The sequence below is a fragment of the Phacochoerus africanus genome, chromosome 11, assembly GCF_016906955.1.
Source record: "Phacochoerus africanus isolate WHEZ1 chromosome 11, ROS_Pafr_v1, whole genome shotgun sequence".
NCBI lineage: Eukaryota > Metazoa > Chordata > Mammalia > Artiodactyla > Suidae > Phacochoerus > Phacochoerus africanus.
This window is the reverse complement of record NC_062554.1, coordinates 31,097,834-31,115,677: the sequence shown is the minus strand read 5'-3', so window position 1 is coordinate 31,115,677 and position 17,844 is coordinate 31,097,834. Positions and strand designations below refer to the sequence as shown.

The window sequence follows — 17,844 nt, the reverse complement described above, 5'->3', positions numbered from 1 at the left end:
CGACCCCTAGCCTGGGAACCTCCATATGCCGCGGGAGCGGCCCAAAGAAATGGAAAAAAGACAAAAAAAAAAAAAAAGTTGGAGGAGTTATTACTTTCACAGTGAAATAAAAATTATTTACTTTTTTTTTTTGATGGGGGAGAGGGTAAAAGAGAAAAACAGGAAAAGTTTAGAATTGCTAAATAAGTACCATGTTAAACTCTAAATATTTTTCCTGTTTTTCTCCCAGCCATGTCTGAGATTTACATCACAGCTCATGGCAATGCTGGATCCCCGACCTGCTGAGGGAGGCTATGGATCGGATCTGCATCCTCATGGATATTAGTCAGATTTGTTTCTGTTGGTGCCACAATGGGAACTCCCAAAATTATATTTTTAAAAATTATCTTCCAATTTATAAGAAAATCTCTTATGGTAGAGGAATTCATACTGATGCTTATCATTTGTTTCCTCTTTCAAAGATGTTTCTTCTATCATTTGTTACCTTTTTAAAAATGTTTCTTCTGTTTAATCATCCTTAGATTTTTACCTAATTGATCTTTAACGGTGTTCTGAAAAATGAATGGAAGGTCTATTTGAATGGGTAAATATTCATCTCTAGACTCTGTCTCCCTGACTAGTGGCCTATGCTGTGAGGCAGATGCCAGATTATGGGATGTTAGTACAAGCCTCCACTCATATTCTCCAAGCAACACAAAGAAATCCTCTGAAGCCCAAGGCGAGAGACAAAGCTTCATGTTCGTGACTACAGTTTGTTTCATTGAAGAAAGAGATACAGGAGAAGGAGGCCAGAGGCTATTTCATTGCTTGCTTGAACCTAGAAAATGGGATTTTGAAGATGGGTCATTGCACAAAGATGAAAGGAAAGAAAATCTTAGAAAATACCTCTAAAATTTTGTTTCAGACCTCTCATTGTAATTGCAAAAAGGACTCTCTATTTTCTCATGGTTTCATGGTTACTGTAAGGGAAATTAAGAAAAGCTTATTTTATTTGTTTCCATTCAATTCACTGCTATCACTAAACTTAAATGTTGGGACTAAGGTAAACTGAAAGTTAGAAGCAGAGGTTTCATTACTAGTCTGCCTTCTTTAGTGATTCTTCACCTTCAAAGAAATTTTGAAACACTATGATCTTTTCCCTAACAATGCTTATAATCATCTTTTATATTCCTCTTATGTAATACCTAAGTTCAGCCTTGTGCTTCTATCGAGAATTTCAAAATCCTATATATGGGCACTTACATTTCCCATGGATGATGAATTTGTTTCTGTCAGGAAAGTCTCCACTTGCCTCAATTTAGTTGATCTCCGAGTTCCTAATCTCCTGAGTTTAGCACTAGGTATAGTTATTAAATTGGTTATTCACAATCAATACTCTGAGATATGTTGGCAGTCAGTATTATTAGATTGCATGCATATTAGTTGCTTTGTGCCCAGAGGTAATCTTACTATAAAGGATGAAATTTAATGAATCAAATAAGATAAATAAACAATGCTTAGTTAAACTTTTGAATATTTATGAGGCAGTTCAATAGTGATTAGAAGATATGAGGTGAGGAAGTTTAAAATGCAGCAGGAACATAATAATGGATATAATTTACTGAATAAATTGTATTTATTTTTCCCATAAGCTGTCACTGCTATCTAAAAAATATTTTTTAAAAATTGGCTATAAATATAATTGAATTTGTTCTTAATACATATAGTTCAATGTAGGTCTTTTACAAATGTGAGTTCTCTTCCCTTCATTTTATTTACTCAAATGTTCGAAAATATAGCATATTGAATAGAAAAATTCTGGAATATTTTATTATAACTAATGTACTTAAATATGTTTTGCAAGATAAGTTGTAAACATAATAGTCTCTTAATATGTACTAGTTAAATAAAGAATAAATGTTTTGATATGAAGGTTAATACTTCTAGGTAGAAGAGTATTAATCTCTGAAAATTATTATGTACTTCAACATATTATACAGTTTTCCCTATATAAGGTACTATATGTAGAGTTTTGAAGATGTATACTTGTAAATGTCTATTTTATAAAAGAGATAGAGCCAAAAATCAGTGATATGCCCATCTTAAGGAGTCTGCAAAAGAACAGCACATTTTAAACCTGAATAAGCTAGAAAGAAGAGTATAAGACAGATGGAAGCAGTATTTAATGAATTGAGAAACTAAATATTGGAATACAGCCAAAGTTAATGCTTTGAAAAGACCAAAGAATTTGTAAATTTCTTTTGATCAAGAGTCATCAAAAGAGAGGAAGGATTAGATGAGAACGTACAAATTATCAATAGGAAGAAAATAATAGCACAGATCTTAACAATATTAAAAAAACAATGATAGAAATGTGGCTTTTTAGAGTGGTCATACAAATCCTGCCAAGATGAGAATTTAAAAATCTTGGTAAGTATCCAAAAGCAGACAGAAACTTGAGGAACATTTACCTTTGACAAGCTTAAACTGTGACAGGCAAGTTTGTAGGGGTTTTGTTTGAGAATATGACTATGGTGCCAGGAGACTGCAGCCTTACCAGCTAGAGTAGCAGAGGACTTAGCGCAAGAAAGAGAGGTTGGAAACCTAAGAAGGAAATCCAAGAAGTAAGAGAACTGCAGAAATTGTAAGACCCCAAATCCAAGTATAAACTTTTTAGATTCTTGGCTAAATGATTAACTCTTCTTGCCAGGGAAGAAATGTTGGTGCTTCTGGTAGAAATGTAGGCAGTGATGCAGAGAAATCCCCCTTAAAGACCTGCATTGGGTGGGATTTTTGAGTTTGCTTTTTTAAAAAAAAATTAATTTAATTTTTTTAATTTTTAGGGCCAAACCCATGGCATGTAGTAGTTCCCAGGCTAGGGGTCCAATTGGAGCTGGAGCTGCCAGCCTATGCCATAGCCACAGCCACAGCAATGGGATCTGAGCTTCATCTGTGACCTACACCACAGCTCATGGAAAGAAATAGAAAGAAAGGATCCACAGCATTGGATCCTTAACCCACTGAGTAAGACCAGGGGTTGAACCCATGTCCTCATGGATACTAGTTGGGTTCATTGCCTGTGGACCATGGGAACTCCCGAGTGTGCTTTTTTAAAACTGAGTATATTCTCTAACCTGTATGACTTTAGGATGCAGAAAAGTGGAAATTTTAAAAAGCATATATTTTAGACGTTTATTACAAAATATGTTGGGTGAAATGATATAATGGCTGAGATTTTCTTCAAAATACTACTAGATCGAGTAATTGGAGTTATACGTAAAATAGATTATTCATTAGTTCATTATTGTTGCCAAGGCAAGTATTGAGTAGAAAGTTAGTATACACTTCTGTATATTTCACATCTGTAAATATTTCATAATACAAAGTTAAAGAAAAATACGTTAAAACCAAAGATTATATTAAAACTATACATCTTCAAAACTCTGCATTCCTAGTACCTTATATAGGGTAAACTGTATAATATGCTTAAGTATGTAATAATTGTCAAAGATTAAAAAAGTGGTAAAACCAAAGATGATGGATCTATAAATCTATAGATTAGAATCAAAAATAGAATAGGAATAAATCTAAGAAAAGATTTGCAAGCCCACTACGGATGAAGATCAAAGAAGACGTAAAAATGGAGGGATATGCAATGATCATGGATCAGGAAATTTAATATTGCTTATTGCTAGTGGATAATTCTACCAAAATTGTTCTATATAGTCAGCTCTACTCATAACAGACCCAAACAACTCTCGTTAATATTCAACAACAGAAGAATGATAAATATAATGTTGAGTGAAAAACACAAGATGTAAAAATCCCTGTCTGATGCCAAAAACTTGCTGAACTAATTAGAAGTTAGAATAGTGGTTTATTTGGGGGGTTGTGGGTGGGGAGGGGAATTAGGAATAAGGATAGGGACTGTAGGAGACACAAGATGAGTCTCTAGTTTTTAGTACTGTTTTGTTTCATGACCTTGATTGTGGTTACACAGGTATGTTCACTTCATGGTAATTCATTGAGCTGAATATTTACGATTTGTGCATTTTTCTGTTATGTAGATTTAAAAAATAGCCTTGCCTTTTGAAAATAAATAGCTATTAATAAATTAGTAATTGGCCTTTTTCTAATTCAAAGTATGTACTTTGCAAAGCTTCCTTTTTTTGTGCGTGTTCAAACAATATAATATTTTTCCATTTCTTTGTATTGGAAGCAAGGCCACATCTGTATCTGCCTCTTCAACAGTCATTGCATTAGGACCTCTATGTCACAAGTGTATTGTCAGGTAAGCTATCCCTCAAAAAGAAGATTTTGTTGAAATTTGGTAATTCTCATGTGAGTCATTCCAAGCGAATGTCAACAAAAATGTTCCAAGTATTTGTAAATTAAATGGGTTGATGTCTATTTTGTTATTTTATTTTTCACATGGATAATCTGTGTGTAAAAATGTGTATTACATAATAGAGAGTGAGATTGTGGATGGGCATATAATGAGCTCTGGATGGGTTTAGAATGAGAAAAGAAAAAAAAAAACCCTGTGTAGAGATCATAGTAAATTCACATTTGTGGCAAAGAGTGAAAAAACAGGCAATGCTTCTGAATATGATAAAAGACACCAACCACACTCTTTTGATTCTTTGTATGGATAAAACAATATATCTGGGCAGGTATTTTAATATTCTTGAAAATAAAATGGTATCTAAAAGTTTTAGTAGAAGAAAATTTGTAAAGTGGTTTGGGTTAGAGGATTTTCTCCATGAAGCAATGTTTCTAGCAGCAGATGAAACAGAAACACAGTATAAACTGAGTTATTCATTGCTTTCTAAAAGAACTCTACAGTGTTGCCTTTCAGTAGAATAGGGGAAGGAAAAAGTTAAGTAACTGAAATGTTACTTCTTCAATTTCCTTTTGATCTGCTGAATTTTTGAAAAACAGAGTTTTAGTTAGCTTCCCAGTCTATGAAAACAACCCAAGAAGGAAATCTAATGATAGAGCCATGAAAGCTATTTGATTTTTTTCAGAGTTCACAGACTTTCAGCAAAGAAAGGGTAGAAGCATTTTCTTCTCACTGTTTAGTTTTTTACATTCTTATTTTTATATAGTCATAACAAAAAAAGAGAATCTGTAAAACAGCTGTTACCCACACACCATATGGAAAATAAAACAGCCTTAGTTTTAGCCTTTTGGTGACTGGTTTCATTTCGGCTTCTTTTCTCCATTTAATTTATGTCTGAAATTACATTTTCCACACACATACACATACCCTCCTATCCCTACCATACAAATTAAATGCAATCTGCCTAGTATGAGTTATTGTCAGACAACAGTGAAGAATATATATATATATATTTTTTTTTTTTTTTGGCCTTCTGCTCTGATGATTAGAGTCAGGTCATAAAATAAAAAACAATAACAATCTCATCCCTTTTCCCCTTAAGAAATCCACAATACAACTTATTTTATAGAGCAAAACACAATTGGTGTCTTTTCAGTGCAATCAATAAGTGGAAATGGCTTTAGTGACATGTTTAAAATGAACTTCTGAGTTACATATCCTCTGGAAGGTCTAAAATAATACAAGCAAGTCCCGAACATAGCCTGGGAAAAGGAGTTGCTAGGGGTGCCTGTTAGTGAGAATTGTAAAATGGGACAAATTGTTTTGCCTTTTCATGCTTCTTAAAAATAAACATGAAAAAGTTAGGAATTAGAATGAGGGCACTGTATTTTTCCCCCTGCCCTAAAAATATATTATCATTTATTGTTGAAATGAACCCAACCATTGAAAAGCATAGCTAATACTCTTACAGAAAAGCAGCAGTGAATACAAGCACAATAATCTTGATAATCATGGAGAAATTTGTTTTACAGACAGAATATACAACCTGGTAAGAAAATATTATGTCTAAAAATTTCTCTTTTATGTAGTAAAAAACAATTGACTTATTCTTTTATTTAGAAAATTGAGAACACTTGGGGACAGGTGCATATGCTCATGCAAATAAAAACTTATGTCCATGGAGGACATTGGCATGGCTTTATCTTCACGGTTTCTACCAAGGCTCAGGATACTAAGGAATCCTGGGGTGATTATGGACACAAGAATTGTATTGTTCCAATGTCTTTCTCTCGGCCCTTTGTTTACATAAATTTCCCATAAACCTCCCTCAATATTAAAGTGTCATCTTTTTGAAAATGAGGACTAGATCTTATCAGTTTTTCCATTTTTGCTGCTTAGCTCAGTGACTGATACTTAATAAATGCTTGATGAGTGAAGGAATAACAAAAATTAATCATCCAACATTTCATTATCACACAATGCCCTGTATCCTTTTTTCCAAAATTGGGAAAATCTGATGAAATTTGGCCTTATCTTTCTTTAATTTTTCTTCTTGCTAGACTGGCATCTGCTCTGATTTTGTATGCATGTAAAAATCTGGTATTCTCGAAGAAGTTTGAGAGGCTCTGCTCTAAGATTTAGGAATTACCATTTACAGGATACTTAATGCTGGTGGGCTCATAAATTCAAAACTGAATCTCATAATTTACTTGCACGGGCAATGACAAAGATGGAAATCCAGATGGGTTAGTCATGGTAACTTATAAATCAAAGGCATTCAATAAATATAGTTCATTTCTGATTTTCAATCATGCTGCATGTCACAAGCTAGAATTTTCACATATCTCAATGTCAATGCTTTATGCAGTTAGTATCTTTAGCCATGAAATCTCAAGCTACTTCCATGTAGGTAATTGAAATTCACAAATGGGTGGTTTAAAGAGAATGTCAACAAAGTTGTTCAAATATTTGTAAAATACAATTAGATGGGTTGATGTCTATATTTGTGATTTTATATTCCTTATTTCCTCAGTCATTTTTGTGAGGTAGTACTAGACTTGTAGAAGGAAGTCTTAGAAACTTGTTGAAAAGACTACCTTTTTCTTTTCATAGCAGAGTTTTAATCTAGTCTAATTGTGACATTTAGAAATGTCCAAGGGTAGAGCCACTTAGAAATTAAAAAGAATATTACTAAAATTTCCTGAAGGCCTTTATCATAAAGTCATTTTATTTTCTAGTGGGCTAGAGGCTGTCATCATTCTGATTCTATCTTTATAGCTATTTCTACCATGTCAATTGACTTAGCCATTCTATTAGATAGGAAATTTAGTTAACCTAATAACAAAAGTTAGGACTCCCCATTGCTGCTTAGTGGTAACAAACCAGACTAGTATCCATGAAGATGCGGGTTTGATCCCTGGCCTCACTCACTGGGCTAAGGATCTGGTGTTGCTGTGAGATAGGCCCAGGCAGCTGCAGCTCCCATTTGACCCCTAGCTTGGGAACTTCCAAATGCCACACATGTGGCCCTAAAAAGCAAAAATAAATAAATAAATAAAATAACAAAAGTCTTTTGAAGTAATTTTTTAATGTATTGGGAAGTTAGTTGTGGATGAATATAGTTTAGGTCAAAATCCTTGGTTCATTATTTCTTAATTAAGATGTAATGGAGGCTTCCTGGTAAAGGACAAAAGTGCCAAATGCAGGTAGATAATTGACAGATGGTATCAGGGGTAGTCTCCTACTGAGATCCTTACTGCTGCCCTAAAGGTTTGGCTACATCAGGAAAAGAATGTCAAAACAAAGACATCAAACAAAAGGAGCTACCAGGGGCTTGCTGAAAACCAAAACACAAAAACAAAAGTAGGAAAGTGAAATAAGCTCCCTTGCTAGACTGTGAACTTCATAAGGGCAGAGACTGTCTATTGTACTTATTTGTACTCATTGCATTGTTTTACCCCATGCACTGCACCAAAACAGAACAGACATTCAATAACTATGACATGAATAGGTAAACAAATGAATAATAAATGATAAATGAGATTCAAAGGAAACATACTGAAAGTCAGATCAGAGACAAACAGGATCCCAATTTGATGGCCAATTCCAGGTCACAATCAGAATCAGGCTATGAGTCAACCGAGGAGCAGTCTGAGTGACAACCATGGAAGGAGAGCATAGTGCTTGGAGCTTGGATCAAATGAGGTTACAAGAGCCTTAAGGACTTCAATGCTCTTATGATGTCCATCTTTCCCCTTAAACGACCCTTGCTTAAGGGAAACCTCCCAAGATTAGTAGATGAGAAAATACAAAGATCAGAATGAAGTGAATTACATATAGGTTCAGGTTTGCTTTTGTATTAAGGAGAGTGCATTGAGGTGTTACCACTAGTTAAAACTGCACTATGGGGAGTTCTCTGGTAGCTCAGGGGGTTAAGGATCTGGTATTGTTACTGCTGTGGCTCAGGTCACTGCTATGGTATGGGTTTGATCCATGGCTTGAGAACTTCTGCATGCCACAGGTGTGGCCAAAAATAAAAAATAAAAATTAATAAAATGAAAGCAAGGAGTTGACTAAAAAGGAAATACTACATTATCTATTCTATAGTTTGTCAATATCAAAATGGCAGTTGAATATGTATTTGACAGGAGCTATATCCTAGAAGGAAATAAATGTGTATATGTGGCTTTGGGAATGATTTATGTCTCATTTTACCTTCCTAGTTATTCTTGGTATATTAAGGGAAATTTCCTATATAAAATTCTCATCTTCTTTTAACTGGTTTTGTTTTTGTCTGAGGCTAAAATAGTTGTCTGCAGTGGTTACTTAGTCTCTCTTATAGTTATTGACTGGTACAAAAATATATGGAGAGATTGAGTCTGACTCTACCATTTCCTTCCTTCCTTCCTTCCTTCCTTCCTTCCTTCCTTCCTTCCTTCTTTCCTTCCTTCCTTCTTTCTTTTTGCTTTTTAGGGCTACATCACAGCATATATGGGGGTTCCCAGGCTACAGGTAGAATTGGAACTGTAGCGGCTGGTCTACGCCATAGGCACAGCAATACCAGATTCGAGCCATGTCTGCAACCTACAGTACAGCTCGTGGCAATGCTGGATCCTTAACCCACTGAGCATGGCCAGGGATTGAACTTGCATCCTCATGGATACCAGTCTGATTTGTTTCTGCTGAGCCATAGTGGGAACTCCATGACTCTTAACCATTTCTGATAACAACTCTGGAGAGTTATGATTCTAGTCTCTATCAAAACAGCTTGGTATCCTGACAAGAGACAAGATTCCACAACAAATGAAGGTGTTCCTGGTCTGAGAGTTCTGAATTGAGGTTCTCTCTTCCCAAACTGTTGCCACTAATCATTATTTAGATAGAAGTGGTATTCTTAAGGGTATGTGATGTCTACAACCTGAAATAACTAAGTTGATAACACAAAAGATATTGATCATTTACTTAATTGTGAACATTTTCTGAAGATCACCAGTAAGCTCTAAACCCAACAGCCACTTTCTTCTTTCATCTCCTAGCAGGCTTCAACATAGTTGACCATTTCTTTCTATTTGATTAGCTTGTTTAATTTCTTTGATACATCACACATCTGATTTTTCCCTCCACCAAATTGATCTCTCCTTGCCATTCTTCTTGATTCCTTTTCTTCAGCTAGACTTCTAAATGCTGGGTGCACCAGGACACAGCTTATCCTTCCTTTCATTTCTCCTTTTCTATTGTCCTTTCTTCTCTCTTCTAGAAATCTGTCCTTAGGGGCTTTCATGTGGCAGAATGGCTTGAAATAGCACCCCTATGATTGCCGCCTTCATGTCTTCAGTCTCAATCTCTTAATTAGACTCCAAACTCACATATCCTATTGCTTATCTGACTTATCCTCTTAGATTTCCAATAGGCATCTCAAGTTTAATTTAGCCACAAGAGAATTCTTTATTTCCCACTTTCAAGTCTCTTCCTTGTCCAGTTTTTCCCTTTTAAAAATATTATTATGTAAATGGAACCACTATTTATTCATTTACCAATGCCATGATATACAAATCATCGCCCTCTTCCCCCCACATCTGATCAGTCAGTAAATCCATCAGACCTGCCTGTAGAATATGTCTACTTTTCTCGTACTCTGCTTTTATGACCTTAGTCTAAGTTATCATCATTTCTTGCATGGATTATTGCAATAACCTAACTTCTACTCATGACCTTACTTTCTTTGCCCCTTCATTCTGCACAGAAATCAGAGTTATATTTTTTAAAAAGGTAAGTAAGTTGTCATTTTCCTCCTAGAATTGCCCTAATGACATTTCATTGCATTTGAAATAAAATACAAATGCTTCTCGTAATCTATATATTCCTACATAAGCTTGTGTCTGCCTACCTAACTCTGACGACTTTAAATTCCACTCACACCACTGCTCATCAGGGCCTATTTGTTCCACTTCCTTTTGTTCCTGAAATGAACCAAGTGTCTTCTACCTTTGCACTTCTATGTGTACTGTTATCTAAATTTATTACTCATTTGTTTGTATTATGTATGTATATATGTATGTATGCATATATGTGTGTATGTATTTTATACCACTAGGATGGAGTATTATTCATTAGAGCAGAGCCTTTTCTGTCTTAACCACATATTTCAATTCAGGAAAAACAAGAAAAGTGGCCAAAAATACTGTCTTCACTATTTTTAAAATGGTACACAGTAGGAGCTTCTACGGTGAATAGCTCTTTTAGATATTGCAGGTAAAGCTACAGTTATGGCTAGAAAAATGACTCACAGGATTGATATGACAAGTACAGAAAATCTGAAACCAGTCTCAATGACTTCAGTGACAAAAAAAAAAAAAAAAACAACCCAGAACTCATTTTTTGTCACCATGCTCAAATTATTTTATTAGTAAATACAAGTAGGATTGTGGTTGGGATACAAAAGAGGAGAGAGAAAGAGTGATGAGATGAAACATTAAGTTTTAGGGGGTTACTCCATTTTTGAAATATTTAGTTGGGGAGATCCTGTACTTAAAAGGATGAGGAGACAATGAGAACAGTAAGTTCTAGGGTGGGTAAGGTGAAGGGCAAAGGTAAAGCTTTTCTTAAAAGGGTAGGGAGTACAAAAAAAGAGGATGGGAGTGATGTTGGTAAATTTTACTTATATCGCTTTTATTTTTAAATCTACATGTAACTATACAGCAATGAGATAGTACATATTAAAATAGTCTGCTGAATATATTTTATGTAAAATAACAGTGAATGTCATATTTGGCCACACATAAAATTTTAATTACTTTCTGATTAAGAAAAGCATACCTTTGATTTTCCCATTAACAAGGTACTGATATTTTTTTTTTGGGGGGGACAAGATGCCATCTTTTTAACACTACAATTTATAATGCACTATAAAATAGTATAAATGTTATGGTGCCCATGGATTCTGTATTGTTTCTATGTGTAAAAACAGTTGCTAGAATTTGTATTAATCTAATTAAAAATGCAGTCTTGAAGTAAGTCAGAAAAAGACAAATACCATATGATATCATTTATATCTGGAAACCAATCTATGGCGCAAATGAACCTTTCCACAAAAAAGAAAATCATGGGCTTGGAAAAGAGACTTGTGGTTGCCAAGGGGGAGGGGGAAGGAGTGGGATGGATTGGGACCTTGGGGTTAATAGATGCAGACTATCGCCCTTGGAGTGGATTAGCAATGAGATCCTGCTGTGTAGCACTGGGAACTATGTCTAATCACTTATGATGGAGCATGATAATGTAAGAAAACAGAATGTGTACATGTATATGTAACTGGGTCACCATGCTGTACAGTAGGAAAAAAATGTATTGGGGAAATAAAAAAAAAATGCAGGCTTTGTGATGATTTTTCTAAATTTAATACCTGTTAACATATATCCTTAAGGATTTTCCTTTTTTGCTTGTGATAAGTTATCATTTTGAATGAAATAGATTTATGAAAAACTTTGTGCTCTGACACTCTTGAGTGATCTTGATCTTGATCTTTAGTCAAACCTTGATCACCATCATTCTGGAAAGCTGATCCCTCCATGGTTAGTAGGGCCTCTGCATTGCCATATCTATTAGGCAACATCAGGCCTCATCTTTCCGAATTTCTTAGTAGCATTTGACTCAGTAGAACACCCCATCTTAAAATTCTTCTCTTGGCTTCTGGACTTCTTCACTCTCCTATAGCTTCTTTGGTCATATCTTCTTTTCTTGAGTTCCAAAAGGTGAGGCACCAGAGGGCTCAATTTTCAGACATCTTTATCAACTCTCAGTGATATCAGCTACCTCATACATAAAAAACACTTCTCCACTGATGATTCCTCGAGTTATAGATTTATCTCCAAAACTTCTCTGAAAACAAGACTTATTTGACAACTCTTTTTGGAAATAAAAATGCTTATTAAATTTAATACATCCAAACCAGAATCTTTTATTTTCTTCTTTAAAATGTATTCTTCTTTCTGAGTTCCTCAGGTATGAGAATGATTTATCATTCACCCAGTTCCTTGGGTCACAATGCTCTGAAATTACCTTTGACTTCTCTCTTTTTTATAGTCCATATCAAATTCCTAATCAAATCCTGTCACACTTCCACACAAAATATATCTTAAAAGGTCTTCTTGTCAACTCCTATGCTACCATTCTAGTCCAAAGCAACCTCATTGTCCCCTGTGTTCAAGGACTGCTTCTTCCATTGCTCCTCCTGAGGCCCTTTCTAGAGTCTATTCTTCATTCTCTAGACCAAGAGACACTTTAAAATACGTGTCAGACCCTGACTTGACTCTCTTCATACATAATCTTTATGTGGCTTTTCCTCATACTTAGGATAAAGTATAGACCCCTTTTGTGGTTTACAAGACCCCATATAACCTGGTTCTTGTTCTGGTGATTTTTTTTCCATCATCCTGCTACCACTCTCCCTGTTGCTCACTGCTATTTCACCAAAACCACCCCAGTTCTGTTCTTTGAACAAGACCAGCATACTCCTATGTGAGAGACTTTGAGTTTGCAGTACTCTCTGCTTCTCTCTCTCTCATTTGGTCATGTTAAACATCACAACTTCAGAAAGGGTGATTCCTCAAACCTCTATTAATAGCAGAATTTCACTCCACCTTCTTGTTTAGTTCTACTTTTCTGCACAGCATTTGTCATCAATTTAAACTATAGCACATTTATTTGTTAGTTTTCTTGTTGTTGGCCTTTCCTCCTACAACATAACCTTCATAAGGACAGGGACTTTATTTTGCTCATGGATTTGTCCCTAGCATTCAGCTCGGCATCTGGTACTTAGTAGGCTTCTGATAAATATTTGTTGAATGAATGAATGAATGAATGAATGATGATTTATATTTAGGAACAGAAGAATTGTGCACAAATCTAAATCTTTATGTGATCTGTGTAGGACCTCATAGAAAGCTGTTATCACAGGGATTCACAGTGGGAATGTGAATGTCATGCTCTTAGATCAGGCAGAAAAAAGGTTGATGGTGACAGGCTGTGTGAGAGAGTACCACTTTGAGGTGTAGAAGCTTGGATCTTCACTCAGCTGTACACCACAGTACACCTTATGGCTTTCTAAAAGTGTTCTGATTTTTTGGGTGGATCTATACTTATGTTGTTGGTTTAGGTTGGGGTTCCATTGAAGCAGAACTTGAGACAGGGATATGAATGATGTGATTTACTGTGAAAGCGCTTGCAGACAAGGAAAGGAGGAAGAGAAGATGGGGAAGAGAAGGAACTGAGCAAGAGCATAGTCCCAGGTAATCTAGTCTTGGCCTGATTACATGATAACGGCTCTGGATCATAAACTATACCATAAAGTTATTTCATTCTTAAGGCAAGGGACCAGGGTCCATCAGCATTAGCCAGTCATTGACCCTGGGTTGCTTGATTGTGGGGATGAATGTTTTCAGGTAAGTCAGAGTCCCTCAGTGGAGGGCCATTCTCCAGGGGGGAAGCTGAGAACCACTAATGGCCAACACTCAAAGCAGCTTGGGGATGGTACCCCAGCGCACTGAAGGGGAGCCGGGCAGCCCCCCACCTTTCTACGGTGGTGTCAAAAGGGGCTGTTTGTGAAGCACAAATACTCATTCGTTCAACAAATATCTATCATAGCTGTCCTGAGTCAAGTACCACCAGTCCTGGGAGTCAGTGGCGAACAGACATGGTCCTTGCAGCATCAATAGGGAGGAAAAGACATTTTAATAAACATGCACTCATAAGAAACATATCATAAGATACATACTGAATTATCACCAAACTATAAATTGAAGTAAGATTGTGGAAATAAATCCATGATATTATATAGGTAATTGTTTCCTAAAAATTATCTTTGCTGTAACTCCTAGAATGATTATATTAACTCTTGATTACGGTCATCTTTATCTAATGCTAGCTGTGTATTAATCAAATAGTTCTCAGGATTATTTGAAAACTCAAATAGAAGAAAGACATGTTTTTTAGCCTGGAAATCATGTTGGTACACAAGTCTTATATTTGATCATTTTTCAAAAATCCAAATGATTTTCTCTTAGTGGGTGTTGAAACAGAGGAAAAGTAGCATTAAAAAGTTTAATGGCAAATAAGATCTTGGGTTGGATGCTAATTCTCTTTTGTATTTTATAAATTACCTCCTTAATCCTATTCCTGACTGGCAAAGGCAAGGATAGGAGATGTATGAGAATGAAGGGTTTTGTTTTCTTTGAAATATTCAAGTTCACAGACTGCCCACAATTCTTTTGTCCATGTGGAGGCTAAAATTTTATTAAAGTCAAAGAATTATTATAAAATGTTCACCATCATAAGGCTGGCACAACTATGCTTAAAATATCAATATTTGAGGGACAAAAAAGTTATTTGAATAAATAGGTATAGATGGCTAAGTTTCAAGCAAATTCAAGAAGTTAATACAGGAGGTTAAGACCTACCATGGACAGTATAGTAGGCAAACTTGTTTTATACATTTAATTATTAGAGGGAAATACACAAAACTATTTTTAACCACCAATAAATTAAATAATAGCAAATATCCACCAGTAGCTCCTGGTTGTTGTCTAAATGTCTATTTTCATATTTTAAAAACATAATCTTTGTAGGTACTAGGGAAACTATTATATTGAAAAATAAGCCAGCTAATGAATAACATAATACATATCAGTAAAAGAGTGTATTTCTTATTTTCTTTTCCATAGAGAAAAATTTCAAAAGGGGATAATTCTGTCAAAGTGTCACCAAACCATCTCTGCAGGAGAATACAATGCCAGCAAAAATAACAAGGCTATTTTCAATAATTCTGTCCATACCTCAAATCCCTGTGGTCTTCCTAGACTCTCTTTAATATGTTTCCATGCAACAAGAATCTCTGACACAGACACACTTGTAGCCTTGACATCTGTGGGAGCAGCACTGGGTTCTGTATGAAGGAAAATGGAAATAATAAACCATGATGGTAACAAGTTATGCCTACCAAAGCACTGCACCTGAATATGTCAGTTGTTACTTCCTTCTACCTTATTTTTGAAATGAAGCACTGTGGTGGTTATGAAAAATATAAGATAAAAAGATGATCTTTTGGATTCTACACTAGAGGCAAGTCTCATAGCAACTTACCAATAACAGCAAATCTAGCAAGACAGAGAAGATCTTTGTTCTTGAATTAACTAGGACACTTCTGGGGTTGTTAAATAGTTTGACTTAAACTGTCTGCTAGTTTAGCATAATGATGGGAAGAATGGACTAGGAGTCAGGCCTGGTGTTTTTTTTTTTTTTTGTTGGTATTGTTGATTTTTGTCTTCAAAAAATTATTTACCTTCAGGCAATATGCTTTACCACTTCTTGAGCCCCAGTTCCATCATCTGTTATATGGGCATATTGACAGTACTTAGCTTATAATTTATTTATTTATTTATTTATTTATTTATTTATTTTAGTGCTGTACCCAAGGCATATGGAAGTTCTAGGGCTAGGGGTCAGAGCTGCAGCTGCTGGTCTCTGCCATAGCCACAGCAATGCCAAATCTGACTGTGTTTTACAATCTACACCTCAGATCACTAGCAACACTGGATCCTCAACCCACTGAGCCGGGCCAGGGATTGAACCTGTGTCCTCATGGATACTAGTCAGGTTTGTTACAACTGAGCCACAGTGGAAACTCCAGAAATGTTTAAGGTTAGTTTTTTTTAATGGCTGTACCTGCTGCATATGGAAGTTCTTTGGCTAGAGGTCGAATTGGAGCTGCAGCTTTGGTCCACACCACAACCATAGCAATTTTGAATCTGAGCTGCATCTGCAACCTATCTCACAGCTTGTGGCAATGCTGGATCCTTAACCCACTGGGCAGAGCCAACGATTGAACCTGCGTCCTCATGGACACTATGTTGGATTCTTAACCCGTTCAGCCACAGTGGGAATGCCAAGGTTAGCTTTAATTGGAGTAATACATATAATTTATTTAGCACACTGCTTGGCCCTTAAAACATTCATTCAAAAAATAATATATTTTTAAATTTTATTTCTTACCCTGTGTAGGCATGTGTATCTAAATTTCATTAGATTTCTTTTGCTGTTGTTCCAACCATAAAACTACATTTCCATGATTATATAAGGAGTGTGTTATAAATCATGATATTTAAAAGCATGCATTGACTTTTAAGACAGGTATGGATCAAAAAGAAAAGTCCCCAAAGGTCTCAGTGCTTTTGCTTAAAACTACCTTTTCACTTGTTCCTATGCTCAGTGACCTTTCTCACTGTTTTATTTTGTTTTCAAATACACCATGTCTGACTGGCATCCATCAAGAGGTACACTTTATTTGAGGTTGTACTCTATATGAGGGACAAAACATTTTCAGCTTTGAAGTTGCTGAATCATAAATACTATGTCACAAACACACGTTAAATGAAATGGCAGAATAAAAGGCCATACGTTAGTTCAACCCATCTGTACAAAGTCGATTTAAAAAAACTCCTACCCCATAAAAATTGTAGAAACTTTGATTCTAACCCTACATTACTAGTAGGACTTTGGAAGAATCTGTTGAAAAAAATTTTTTTTTTTTTTTTAGATTGAGGGAACCATATGGCAAAGGCAGAGTTCTAAATAAGATATTTAAATCTTAGAAAATAAAGGGAATTATAACATTTTTTTCTGAGATTTTTATTTTCCTTTTCTAATGGAAGTTGGCCACATATCTACCACATATCTCCAGAGCTTTTATATATTATTAACTGAAAAATATAAGTAAGAAATATCTACTCTTGTTACTGTAAAAGAAGCCCACAGAAGACTTTTCAAAGGTACATATTTGTACCAAGCAATGATTTTTCTTTTGATAAAGCTTTCATTAAAATTATATTCTATACTTGTGTTAATTTAAAGTGCTTTGGTAAATTCACATTATTCTTTATACAGAAGCTGACATTAATTTCTACCATGGTATAAACTATAATTTTTTTCATTCTGACCCTTGAATAGTTTTTTTTTATTTTCCTCAGTGGTTTCCCTTATCCCACTTTTCAATTGCCTATTATTTGTACATTTACCAGATGAAAAAAATTCTGGGAAAAGCTTCTACTTTTATTTCATTCTAGAATTCTATTTAGCAGACATCCAACAAAAGTTTTTTCATTGCCTATTTAATAGCAGTTAAAAATTTTCCAAGTAAATGAAAAGAAATGTTGATGTGCTTAAGTGTGTACACCTGATCTCCAGGATTTAGGATATGATTTATTTCCAAGGAAAGCCATCCTTTGAGTATCATTTGCTCTTTCGAAGCAGTTTTGCTTATCTTTTAAGTGAATGCATCACAGGGATTTGTGTGCCAAATGCCTTCTTTCAATTTTATTATTGAGGCAATTACATCTTTGTCAAAAAAGATTTCAGGGGGATAAATAATTTTAGAAGCACAAAATATGTGGTTGAGTGAGAGCCTTTCTCTTTACCTCTAGAGAAAGAAATTTCTCTCTCAGCTTTCTGCAGCATTACACAAGTTTAAATACTTT

At 35.2% G+C, this 17,844-nt stretch overlaps 1 protein-coding gene across 1 annotated transcript in view; it reads right to left on the bottom strand.

Moving 5' to 3' along the window:
• Positions 1–17,844, bottom strand: part of CNTN5 (contactin 5) — a 435,777-nt gene that overhangs the window by 18,529 nt on the left and 399,404 nt on the right. Inside the window, exon 19 of the mRNA XM_047754347.1 lies at positions 15,148–15,257. Coding sequence (XP_047610303.1) covers positions 15,148–15,257 — 110 coding nt within the window. The remainder of the gene's footprint in view (positions 1–15,147; positions 15,258–17,844) is intronic.